The 12,985-nt window shown below is 40.3% G+C and overlaps 1 protein-coding gene across 1 annotated transcript in view; it reads left to right on the top strand.

Annotated features, from left to right (window-relative positions):
* Positions 1–12,021, top strand: part of IMPG1 (interphotoreceptor matrix proteoglycan 1) — an 82,603-nt gene extending 70,582 nt beyond the window's left edge. Inside the window, exons 13-16 of the mRNA XM_043510546.1 lie at positions 123–685; positions 1,619–1,838; positions 8,553–8,763; positions 11,982–12,021. Coding sequence (XP_043366481.1) covers positions 123–685; positions 1,619–1,838; positions 8,553–8,763; positions 11,982–12,021 — 1,034 coding nt within the window. The remainder of the gene's footprint in view (positions 1–122; positions 686–1,618; positions 1,839–8,552; positions 8,764–11,981) is intronic.
* The last annotated feature ends 964 nt before the right edge of the window (positions 12,022–12,985 follow it).

Genomic DNA, 12,985 nt, shown 5'->3' with positions numbered 1-12,985 from the left:
AGATGTCATGTACTGATGAGGAGTATATTCTCCTTAAAAAGGTCTCACTTGAAATGCTATATAAATATTTCATGATGTATATTTTTCAAAGTTAAATATTTGCCTCCCCCTACCCTATGCAGCCATAAAGATCATAGATCCACCAGAATCGTCAGGTGATGATATTTTATCGACAGACAGAACTTTGCCTTTCTTTATTGATTCAAGTGACCACTCCACCTCCCTGCCTGAAGAAGTCATCATAGCCACATTACCCACTGACCAAATCACACTACTGCCAGCAGTGACTAGTCCACCTCACAGCCACTCCATTATCATAGATCAGTCCTTTGAAATAACCAGTTCACCAACGCCAGCAGCTGATAGCGGCATCCCTACTGGCTTCAAAACAGGAATGCAGGATATTGCTGCAGAACTGGAGAGAGTCAATACGATGAGCACAGCAATGACGGATGAAGTGGAGTATGGCAGTGGATATATTTCCGGGTTGGCGAGTCAGCCAGCAGAAGCCACCCCAGCTCCTACACTGAAGTATGTAACCACTAGCTCCATGACAACGGCAGCCAAAGGCAAAGAGCTGGTGGTTTTCTTCAGCCTGAAAGTAACCAACATGCATTTTTCTGATGACCTCTTCAACAGGAGTTCTCTGGAATACAGGGCACTAGAGCAACAATTCATGCAGCTGGTGAGTAAAAACAGATAGTCTGTGATGTATAGTATTTGAGCACACATTAAAGAAAAAAAGATTTTCCTTGTTAGTTTATATTATTGCTCCCCAGATTAGCAGAAGCAATAAAAAGAGACAAGCTACCAGGGGCATTCACCTAGAAAACGGATTTATTCTGACCAGATCAGTAAGCTAAGGAGGAGCTGGGAAACACAACTGTATGAAGTAGAGCACAGTATAGGGCCGTGTCGTCCAGTTTAATAAAACACCTTGAACTACTGTAACAAGTAACTTTTTTTTTAGTTTGTGATGCTGGCTGGGTAACAAATAGCAGTGGTTTATGAACGAGAATACATGTAAAAAAGAGAGAGAAAAATATTTACCTATGCAAGAAACCACACATTTTTGGCAAGTAATTTTAATTGAATTTTTCTTAGCTCCACTTCAGTGGTATGGTAACACTGATTACACCTAAGAATTGAATCCTTATGCTGGATTTATCATCAATCCTTTTAAAATACATCATGAGTTATCAAAGAGAATGTGATTAGATATAGATTTTCCCCAGAGATACTGTTGGACCATTGGACAACAGTAACATGCCTATTATATCGTGCTCTCACTTGCCTGGATGGAACCCTTTGAAAATAATTGAAGTTGGCTTTTTAGTGAGGTGATTTTTCTTTATTCAGACTCAAATTCCCCAAACACTGTGTTTCATTACAAGGAAAACTAGCATCCATCCATCTCAGTACACTATTGAGAAAGATGCAAATACAGAGACTAATCAAGGCAAACAGAAAACTGGACTTGGTAGTTAAGCACTATTATTAAAGCCAGAGAAATAAGTTTGTGATTCAGGTACCTGATAATGAAAAGTGAACGTAAGTGAGATTAATTGCAGCTAGGCATTGATGGGGATTTAAAGTAAAACAACTTCCTGTTTTGCAGCTGCTTCCATATCTTCAATCCAACCTTACAGGATTTAAGCAACTGGAAATACTTAACTTCAGAAATGGAAGTGTGATTGTCAATAGCAAAATGAAGTTTGCTAAGACAGTTCCATACAATATCACAGAAGCTGTGCACTGTGTTTTGGAAGACTTTTGCGATGCTGCAGCCCAGCGCTTGAATTTGGAAATAGACAGCTACTCTCTTGATATTGAGCCAGGTAAGCTTATGTTACTAAAAATGTAAAAACAAAAACAAAAAATGTACAGCTGACCTTTCGTAGCATTGATACAATTGATGGCTTTACCCAACCCAACTGGAAAACAGAAATTTCTATGTTAAAGACTATTAATATTGAGCTTCCAGTATGTCAGACTGCCCTTGATCTTTCATTTTAGTAGGAAATTATGGCAACCAGAAATAACTTGGGGATACTTAGAAACTTTCTCAATTATGATAATGTTTATCAGGCTATCAACACACTTTTAAAGTCATCAGCAGTGATTGGAACACATGCCATCTCATAAACCCAATCTCTCCCTGATGCTGTTTATTGACATATTCATTCCTCATTTAGCATCATAATTTTAGAGTGCTATGCCACCATTTTCTCTACTGTTTTCCCACAGAAATTGAAATCATCTTAAAATCTACAGGTTTAAGACATGTTTAAATCTTCTTGAAGTAAATTCAAGTAAATCCCCTTTCATTTGTGAAAATGAGAGCCATCTAGTGGAAACAATGATGTACCACAACTAAATATTCAAACAAACAAATCTCAGCCTTCTGCAAGAAGCAGCAATGTCAAAGCCATTCACAAATACCTGGAAGTATTTTTTTAATCATCAAACCAAAGTTAAAATATGACAACAAATTGTGATGGTCACATTGTCCAGCCAGAATTATATTAAGGAAAATGACACAACATTACAGGAAAACATGACCCAGTATAGCTCAGAAGAATGCTTTATGCCTAACTCTAACAGCTAAAAAGTGATAGCTTCAAAGGCCTGAAAACTACAGTGCTGTTGTACACACCGAGTAAAACTTAGCTAGAACCTAGTTCCTGTGGTACTAATGCTGGCCTTTGACATCACGGTAAAAAAATCACTTCCATGAAACTAAAATGTTATCGTTAAAATGGGGAACTTACAAGAGGACATGAAACTAGATGTTAATATTTTAATCAATGAACTAATTAGATGAACAGCTCTATCATGATCTCTCAGACCCCTACTGAAAAGATTTTAGTTAAAATATCCACTGATATCCTCAAGAAAAATAAGTTCATTTAACAAGATAAAATAAGCAGGGGGATAAGTAGGAGGAGCAGAAGAGCTCAGATATAGCCTGCTTTCATGAGACTAAAGGTAAAGAACCAGAGAAGAAAAAGACAGCATCTGACTCAAAGCAGAATTGTCTCTAACAATGTTCTCCCATGATTCTCCATACGGCATCCTTTACACTTTAAAGAATGCATTCCTTTAATAATGTGGGAACAGCAATATTAACTGATAACTAGGGAGACAGTCAAATGTAATCTGAGATGAATGCACAGTACAATGCATTCAACCCATGCTCACTACAACAATTACTAAAGGGATGCTAATACAAATTGTATCTTTGCAAGCAAATCCATCTGAACCGAAGAGATGAAGATGTAGGGAAATGAGAAAGGGAAAGCTCTCCATGTAGCTATGGAAAAGGCAAGGAAAGAATAAAGATTACAAGATTACAAAGAGATGCAGCTGAGAGAAATGAGTACCTGCAGTACTCACCGTTTCCATGTATAAATTACGAAGTGGTACTGATTCCAGCGAGAAAGTAAAACAGGCTTGCACAAATATTTAAATGCATGATGTCAGGTTCTCTCCGCTTAACATTCCCCAGACTGCCAGTGAGGGGATCCAAACACAACTCCACGAACTCCTAGCTTGCTGGGGCTAGACAAAGTTCAGGTATTGTCCCTGGCTTTGGGCCTCTAGGCACACACTCCATGTGTGGCCTACAAGTCTGACACCCCACTTGACAGTGTGGACCCTGCAGCCCAGTTGCCTAGGCCCTGAAACTAGTGCCATATCCTCACGCATCCCCAGCAGCTCTTGCACATTCCCCAGAATCCCACTGAAGTTGTTTGCTTTCTGGTTTGTCTTCTAGTCTACCTCTTCAGGGGCCCATGACAGTGAAAGCACACAGACTTTGCACATGTAAGCGGACTGTTGCCCCCTTACTAACATTCAGTAGGGTGTTTTAGTTGCTAGCTCCCAGTACTAAAAAGGGGGAAGGGTTGATGGGGAATCAGGACCCTGAGACTGCCAGCCCCCTGGAACAATGGGGAGAGGCCAATGCTCCAGGTCAGCCTGAATTACAGGGCAAGCAGGCTAATCAGGGAATCAGGAGGACAGGGAGGTCCCGTCCTCCATGTGAGCTGAATTTGCCTGGGTCAGACAGAGTGGGGCTGAGCTAAGGAGAAAGCAGGGGCCCAAGCTGAGCTGGAGAGCAGAGCTGTGCCAGATCCAGAAGGACCAAAAAAGCAGCCCAGAGAGATCAGGCCCTATCCTGGGAGCAGAGCTGCAGCCACAAAGCCGGGGCACAGCCCAGAGAGCAGAGCTGCAGCAACCAGAGCCAGAAAAGCAGCCCTGGAAGCAGGTCAGTGCTGGGAGCAGTCACAGAAGCAGCCTGCAGAGCAGACCTGTCCTGAGAGCAGAGCTGTAGCAACCAGAGGCAGAGGGGCCTAAGAAGCAGCCCAGGGAGCTGGAGGCAGAGCAGCAGCAGCGCGGAGACAGAGTGGTGCAGCTCGGGCTAGTGCAGTCTGGAGTTGGGTGCGGTGAGCAGCTGGGGAGACGGAGAGGGACCCTGGGCAGCGGGCCCAGAACTGGGAGATGTCTCAGCCAAGAAGCTCTGCAGGCCAGGCTTGGATCGTAACCCCGACAGATCAAGGATGACACTGGGAAGAAGGGTCCTACCACTTAGAGCCTGAGAGCTTGTGGCCACCACCAGAGCAAGTGTCCAACCCACAGCATCCCTGCAGCACAGCCAGCGCCTGAGAAGAAGGCCTGGGACTTACAAGGAGCAGACTGTGAACTGCCCGGACATTCCAGAGGCACTGTTGTGATGTTTCCTGCCACAGAGCGGGGTGATGTGTTTCCTTTAACCTTTCCCATTTTCCCTTATTCTCTTTAAAATTAGTTGTTGATTAAATAACTTGCATTTGCTTTAACTTGTATGTAATGGTCACTGGGTCAGAGAAGTGCCCAGCGCAGACAGAGTACCCCGGAGTGGGGACACCCTAGCCCCTGTCGTATGTGACCACAGCAGGGTTGGGGGTCGAGCCCCCCAGAAATCCTGGGCCCAGCCTTGTTGGGGTTACGAGGACTCTGCCAGACTGGAGAGTGGAAGGGGAGTCCTCAAGGGCAGGGAGGCCACTGGGTAAAGGAAGTGGGAGCGAGGACTCAGATCCTTTCGCTAGCCCACTTCACTGGGGTAGTGCAGAAGCCAGAAAAGTTCCCCACAAGAGCGGGACTATTCCCCCGCTTACACACAGGACTCTAGTAAACACAATTTACTCTTTACTTAACAGCATGAGAAATACACAGCTCTAGACAAAAGGCATGCATTTCCCCTCCGTCAGTTACCTCACCATTCTGGAGAGTTCTTTGGGCTTGGACAGAGGCCTCTGCGATACCTGGGATCCTTCTCTTGAAGCTCAGTATCTCAGCTCAGAAACATGGAGCTTATTTTCCTCTCTAGATCAGCTAACTTTCCCTTACCTTGGTTGATCCACAGTTAAGTTAGATCCTACTGCTACAAAAGCCTTCGCATTTCCTTCTTTTCTGCCCCAAACTTCCTGTGTTCCATCAGTCTCTCTCACTAAAATGGCCCTTTCTTTTATAAACTGCAGCACCCTTTTTCAGGTGACTTCCTGATCAGCCTCAACAGGTGATCACATATCCCTACCAAGAGAGAACACTAGCAAGTAACCTCTCCTCTGACAAACCAGTTCTCCTAGGTAAAGGCCAGTCTTTTGTCTCAAGGTTTTCACCTAAATAGACAACTATTTTAGTAGCCAACCGTTGTCCCTCATCTGGTAGGTACGTGCTACAGGTCTGTCAGCAAATAATGGATCCCACATCCAGATAGAGGCATTCCAAGATGCAACAATTTCATAACCACCAGAATTCATAAATTGTACATAAACAGATTCCCCAACTCATTAGCCATGGAAATGGACCGCCCATAGTCTGGAAAGCATGTTTTTCTAAGGCCCAAGTAGCATCAACATGACTCCAATCTGAATCAGTCAAGAGTCTGATCACTACCTTGAAAGATCATTTTAAAAGTAGTAAGTGAACCTATCAATTCTACTTTGTCCTTAGCCAGCAAAGAATGGTAAATCCTTATTTCATGGCTGGTATTCCTTACATGAGCACAAAAAGCAAGCTTCTTGCATATTGGAAGAGTCAATTTTAACAGTTTAAAAAAGCATTCTGAATACAAGCCCCACTGTTTGTGAAGAAGAGTGAATAAATTTCACATCAGAGGTACAGTGTCATCAGAAATGATGTTAATGGAAGTGGTTTCTCCATTTCTTGCAGTCTTCAGATTAAGACTGGATGCCATTGCGGAAGATATGCTTTAATCAAATGCAAGTTATTGGGCACATTACAACTGGATGTAATTCAAAGTCCTGCAATGCACAAAAAGGTCAAACAAGATAATCTAATGGTCTTTCTGGCCTTAAAAATCTATGAGTCTAAGCATAATTCTAATACTATTATGTGTATTACACACACGCTTTCCCCCAAAAAATATTTAATCAAAGTTTCAATTTATTTTGACAATTTTATGTATTTATTTTATTTTTACTTAAGCAAGCTAAGGTAGACACTAGTGAGAGTCAGCTAGTCAATAACTAGCCTTGTAAAATGCTGCGGGGAGTCAGGATGACATATTTCAGTGGATGCAGCTAATATTTTTTGTTTCTATCTAACAGGCTTTTTATTTTATTTTTTTTAAGAGAAAAATTGTTTCTCTGTGACCATTGATACAGAATTCCACTCCAGGCTAAAACCTGTTTAAGATATTTCACTTCCTTTCTGTAAAATAAAAGCTAACAATTTTTGATTTACAAACTTACTGCTTTGCTACAAAATGATTTTTTAAATTTTCATTCAAAAATTATTATTAATACAGTAAAGATTTTTTTCTATTACATTTAGACAGGGATTTGTCAGCCATTACAGATATTTACTTTATTATTATTGCTGACACAATGTTGTTTGTTGTTTTGGTTCAGACTTAGTACAATGCAAAGTTCTTCGTTCCAATAACAAAGTGGATGCCAAAGTGACATCATCTTATGAGTACCAAAGATAATTTAAAACTGCCTCCCTAGTCTTTAATTTGAAGGAGAAGCTAATCATGGAATTATATAGAAGGTTAGAGCGGAAAGAGACCTATTGATCATTCAATCCATTTCACTACTTGTGTAAGCAGATATGAGCACCCTCAAGTATGGCTGAGATTTTCAGTGCCACCAGGGAAGGCTCAGTGTTCAGTTCTCATTGAAATTGATGGCACTGGTCATCCATGTCCTCCAAAAGCTTTGAAAATCTCAACCAACAGGTTTATAGTTAGTAGGTAGGCCGTCCAACATGAATCCTCTTTTGAAACTAAAGATTTGCCTTTCTAGGAAAAATAAACAGACGGCTCACTATTGCGGAGATAGTATCCCCGGCTGACATTTTAAGAGCTGTTGATAGTTAACCTTTATACAAATAGACCCATGCTGATCTCTACAGCTATGGTAAAGGCTGCATTTTCTTAGTTCAGTTTAACAGTTCAGGCTTCTCATATGCACCTTTGAGGCCCTGTCACTTTACCCATGCCTATCTCTCTGCTCTCATTTCCTACTTTTACTCCTCCCAACGTTCTTGGCACGCTTATCCCCAGGCCTTTCCCACACTAACCTGTATGGTTGAATTGTTTGCTACTCATTAATTGTATCCTCAGGGCTAAGGAGTTAGCCTGGCTCTCATCTCTGTCCTCCTCTCCCATACTTCCTTCCAGGTGCCAAATGATACTCCTACACTGGATCTAGCCTTCCTCACCACTGCTTCCATCTAACAGCATCGTCATGCTGGGAAGACTCATGCTGAGTCCCCTGCTGATTTTTTGAGAGAGGCTGGGAATGAAACCTGGCAACAGGAGGAAGCAGAGCAAGGCAGTTCACAGAGAATTAGAGGTGCTTGGGAGGAGGAAATATGGCTTCAGGCTGCAGTCCTGGCTTTGTCCTTTCTTCTAGCATCAATAGACATTCATCTTCCCCAGTACAGTGTCTCATAGCAGCCTCCTTCCCAAACCCAGAAAACCAGCAAGTGGTGATGGTTTCATACACCTCATGAAAGGAGATTGTCCTAAAAGGTAAACCACCTTATTTCCACAAAGCCATTCACACATGGATCTCCTCTCGAGAATGCCATTTCTAGCTAGTAGTGTCATCCTGTGTACTACACACAGGGACTGTGCAGTTTTTTCCTTGCCCTTAATCAGACTGCAAGCTACTTGTGACAAGAATAACATTTCTTGTATATAGATGTGCAAATATAGTACTAGCACTCCCCAAAAGTAAAAGATGATGGAATCAGAACACTAACATGCAAAAAAGACTCTACAGTTCAAACATAAAAACATGACTCTGAATATGTGGGAGGGAAACCAATTGTGCAAGAAAATATAACAGCAATTTTCTGTGGTATCTGAGGAAAGAAAAATGTACATATTCCTTTTATGCTGAGATATTCCCACCAATTGATATAGAAGGAGCCTGGCTGTAGTGAATCTCTTTTGTTCTATGTAGCTGCCACAAGTTCTGCCAAGTACACTGAGATAATACATCAACGCATCCACTAATAATGTTTCTATCTTATTACAGCTGATCGAGCAGACCCATGCAAATTCATGGCATGTGATGAATTTTCACAGTGCATAACAAATGAATGGACAAAAGAGGCAGACTGCCTTTGTAAATCTGGTTACGTAAGCCGAGATGGACTGCCATGTCGGAGTCTATGTGAGATACAGCCACATCTTTGTGTTAACGGCGGAAAATGTGAATTAGTTCCAGGAAAAGGAGCTGTCTGCAGGTAGGCAAATTATATTTCTCATTAATTCTGCTAAACAATAGTTCCTGAAAAATCAGTTACACGAAGAGTTGGAATTGAGATTACCCTTTTTCAGGAGCATCAAGAGCAAGTCAGCGAGTATAAAATTCTACAGACATTTTGATCTAGATTGTGGTATTGTTCCATTGACAAAGAACCTTTTTTGACAAAGAACCTTGAAGTCAGTGGGACTATTTAAGGATTCAAGTACTGCACAATATCAGTAAGAGCATCACAGTCTAGTTCTTTATTAGAAAGAGTACATTTATTAGAAAGGAAGCATCATTGACCTAGATTACAAATAATTGAAATGATATTCTTCTTGGTGGTTCTTGATTTTCAAAATACAACTATTCTGACATTGTGGAAAATCAAACAAAATCGGTTCACATTTTTGGCCTTTGGTAAATAGATATATCTGTGAGGAATTAACTTTTGCCTGGTTTGTATGAAATACATTTTAAAATACTATTGTAAGTGTATATATATATGGCATCCACCACTATAATAGCTGGCCACCTTACAAGGCATATGTTGAGACAGTCAGGATCTTTGTATGATCAAACATTCTATACCTACAGTTTTCAAAATAATCAAGTGAGCCAGGATTCCATTAGTTGGGAAGGCATGATGTTTCTTGCAAGTCTTTGCAAATTTGACCAGACACCATAAATATTTCCACAGGGAGCAAATTCAGGAGTGTGGGCCACTGAAAATGTCATGCAATCCAGACACACAAACTTCCCTTTATGGTACCAAATTCTAGTGTTCAAAGGGAGTGTAGATTGTACAGTAGGTCAAAGACTATGAGGCTCTTACACAGGATGTCCAGAACCTGAGCGTTATGCGGCAGTTGATTGACTGCCATTGTAACAAGCCAAGTACAGATCTGATTAGCCCTATCAATCATTCTTAGTACTGACCTCAAGAGGTCAGTATATGCTAATTGGAGCAATTAATATCAACTACAAACAATAAAATCACTGAACAATTTCTGCATATAATCATGACTGTAGAGGAATTATCCACTACATTGTATACGGTTAGTGTTTAAAATGTACAATAGTTGAGTCACCTTAACTCTTTTTGCCTCTGTTGGCTTCTTAAGGCCATGTCTACACTACCCGCTGGATCAGCGGGTAGTGATTGATCTATTGAGGATCGATTTATGGTGTCTAGTGTAGACGTGATAAATCAATCCCCGATCGCTCTGCCGTTGACTCCAGAACTCCACCAGTGCAAGAGGCGGAAGTGGAGTCGACGGGGGAGCGGCGGCCATCGATCTCACGCTGCGAGGACGCGAAGTAAGTGATTCTAAGTCGATCTAAGATACGTCAACTTCAGCTACGCTATTCTTGTAGCTGAAGTTGCGTATCTTAGATCGATACCCCCCTAGTGTAGACCAGGCCTTAGAAAAGAACGGGATATTCAGTTCAGATTGAGTTCTGTAGGGACACTGCTGAATTCCCTATATGCAAACTCAGGGTAGCAGACTTGCTGTATTTTGCAACGATAAAGTTAGCTTGGATCTAATGTCCTTAATATATCTACCCAAGATCATGATTTTACAGGGTCAGAATTTTGTCCAGAGAGTCAAATGGCTTAGCTTAAATGCAGATAACGAACATAATGAGAATGCAAGTTTATTAAAAATAATGAATACAATGCCTGTGAATTGTGTCTGGTTACATACTTATATAATGCCAGGATAAACTTTAAAAGCTTGTGCAAGCAAAACCAAAAAAGGTATGAAAACAGCAGATCATTGATTCCAATGGAAGTACTTCCAAGTAAGAACTTGGTAAGGCATGTCGAATTCAGTCCAATGTTTGCTTCATTTTCAAAACTACTTCAAACCTCACTGATTTCCTCTTCTGATAATCTATAAACCTACATCCTCATAGAAAAGCCAGAAGTCTCATCTTGGGAGAGGTTTATTTTCTAGTAGAGTAGTATAAAGCTTTAGACAACACTTCTCAAGTTAGAGGTCACTGATGAGCAGTCTGTAGGGAAGATTTTAAAAAGAGATATCATTAGAGAGGGAACAAATTTCCAGGGCATTCAAGTGCAGGGTTTGGTTTGGCCTCATTATAGAGCTAGGAATCAGCCACAAAGCTCTGCTCTATATGCAAACTTCCTTAAGATTCAGGGGTGGGGAGAGAATACTTCAGTCTCCAATTGTTTTATATTAATCATCATGAACTTGAAGATATATTCTTCCATGTATTATTAATCATGCTGCTTCACATGGAAAGACCCTTTTTGATTAATTACAATGAGAAAACTGTTCTTATACTTGTTGGCAGTTTTTCCTGTATTTTGTACACAAGTACTTTGGATTTCCTCCCCTCAGTCTTATTTTTATGTATATTTTTGCTTTTCCCCTCTTCCTGTTTAGATGCCCTGTACGTAGGCACCGGTTTTACCAAGGAGAGCGCTGTGCAAAATTTGCTCCAGAACCTATACAACCCTTCATTTTAAAAGCTGTGGTTCTTAGCTTATTAAGCCTTGTTTCTCTTGTCATCATTTTAATTGTTAAGATAAGAAGAAAATGCAAATACCAGACTAATTTGGAGTAAGCAGCTCATGATTTTTCCCTTCACATTTTAAAATTAATTTTCAGTTATGTTCCTTAAGTTACAGATTCTTATATAAACAAAAATGTTCTGCATTATAGAGGTCCTGCTCCCAACAACTGTGGCACAGAAAATGCTGTAAGAATTAATCCCATTTTTGAACATGATGAGCCCATCACTAACTTTTGCAATATGCCTTGTAGTGTAAGTGCTTGTGTCAGTTCTTCAGAGATCATTAACCAAGGAACATTACACAAATACAAAAAAAGAACTCAGTGTGAAGGTAAAATGCATGTACATACATTCTCATACCCTTCAATGGAAGTTTCCTCAAAACAACATGTCCACTTTCATGCATTAACTTTACAACTAAATCAGGTTTTGGTTTGTTTGTTTGTTTGTTTGCTTGGCCTCTTGCCTTAGCCATTTCAGAACTAAAAATACTAATCACTAAATTTACTAATAATCTATAATATTTACTGGTGCAAAAGTTTCATAATAGAACTTTAGAAATTTCCTTTTTACAGCTCTTCTGCATGGCTTTGGCCGTCCATTCTATCTTGATGACTTTCCTAATCATTAGTGCAAGAATTAAGCCTGAATATCCTTGTTTTAATGTTGTAGGTCACCAGATGATATTACAAAACCAAGACTGACAAGCTAGTGTCTGAAATTCTGGGGTTCCAGCATCAGCCAGGTAAGAAAGGTTTGTGACTCCATTTTCAAGAAGAGTGTACCATTTAATGTTTCTTCTCAAGTTTACCATTTGTAGACGTGACTGAGAAACCTGTCTATGTACTAGTTTCCTATTCCTTTTGAAGCTGAAAAGAAAACATGTATTTTTTGGTTGAAAATGACTTTTCCTTTGGGAGCTTGATAAGTTAGCCACATTCTATTTTGAAGAGCTTTTATGCAATACTGTGCCATTTTGTATGCCAGCTTTCAAATGCAGTAGTCTCTAAAAGACACTAAAATTGTAACAAACAAAAGAACTAATGTTAATAGGAATAGTAATCATATACTTTCATTTATTAATGCAATGTAAGGAGCTGCAAATTACTTAAATTAGGCACAAGACCTTCATACAAAAGGCACCTACATTTGAGTTTGAACAATACACTGTATTTTACTTTGTGTCTGTCTATACTTTAAAATGTGCGACTTGGAGTACAGAATCTCTTGCTCGTATGTAACAAAAAGATCTAACTAGGAAAGGTAGAAACTTGATTGAGCTGAGAAGTTCTCTCTGTACTGTCAAGCTATGTCTTCCTTCTTTCTCTAGCCTTAGTCCCATCTATATGGGTTTGGCTCTGAGTCCTCCTTTTCCAGCCCAGTCTGTCTTAAAGCAGTTCCTCAGAAACTCTGCTGTATGATATCCATCCATCCATCCAGTTTTAGGTCTTCCAACCCCTCTCTTACCCTTCACTTCTAAGTTTAATGTCCTGTTCCTGTATATTTTGCCAAACTTCTTTTCACATGCCCAAGCAGCTAAGCATGGATTCCTTCAGTTTCTCTGTAAATAGTACCAGCTTCAAAATTCCCCAATTCATTTGTTCAAACGTTGCCTATCATTGTAACTCCAAGCATCCATCTTAACATTTTCATTTCTACTGCATTCAAGATCTGCT

Source organism: Dermochelys coriacea, chromosome 3, assembly GCF_009764565.3.
Source record: "Dermochelys coriacea isolate rDerCor1 chromosome 3, rDerCor1.pri.v4, whole genome shotgun sequence".
Classification (NCBI taxonomy): Eukaryota; Metazoa; Chordata; order Testudines; family Dermochelyidae; genus Dermochelys; species Dermochelys coriacea.
The sequence above is the reverse complement of the archived record's forward strand: the minus strand, read 5'-3'. Positions and strand labels throughout refer to the sequence as shown.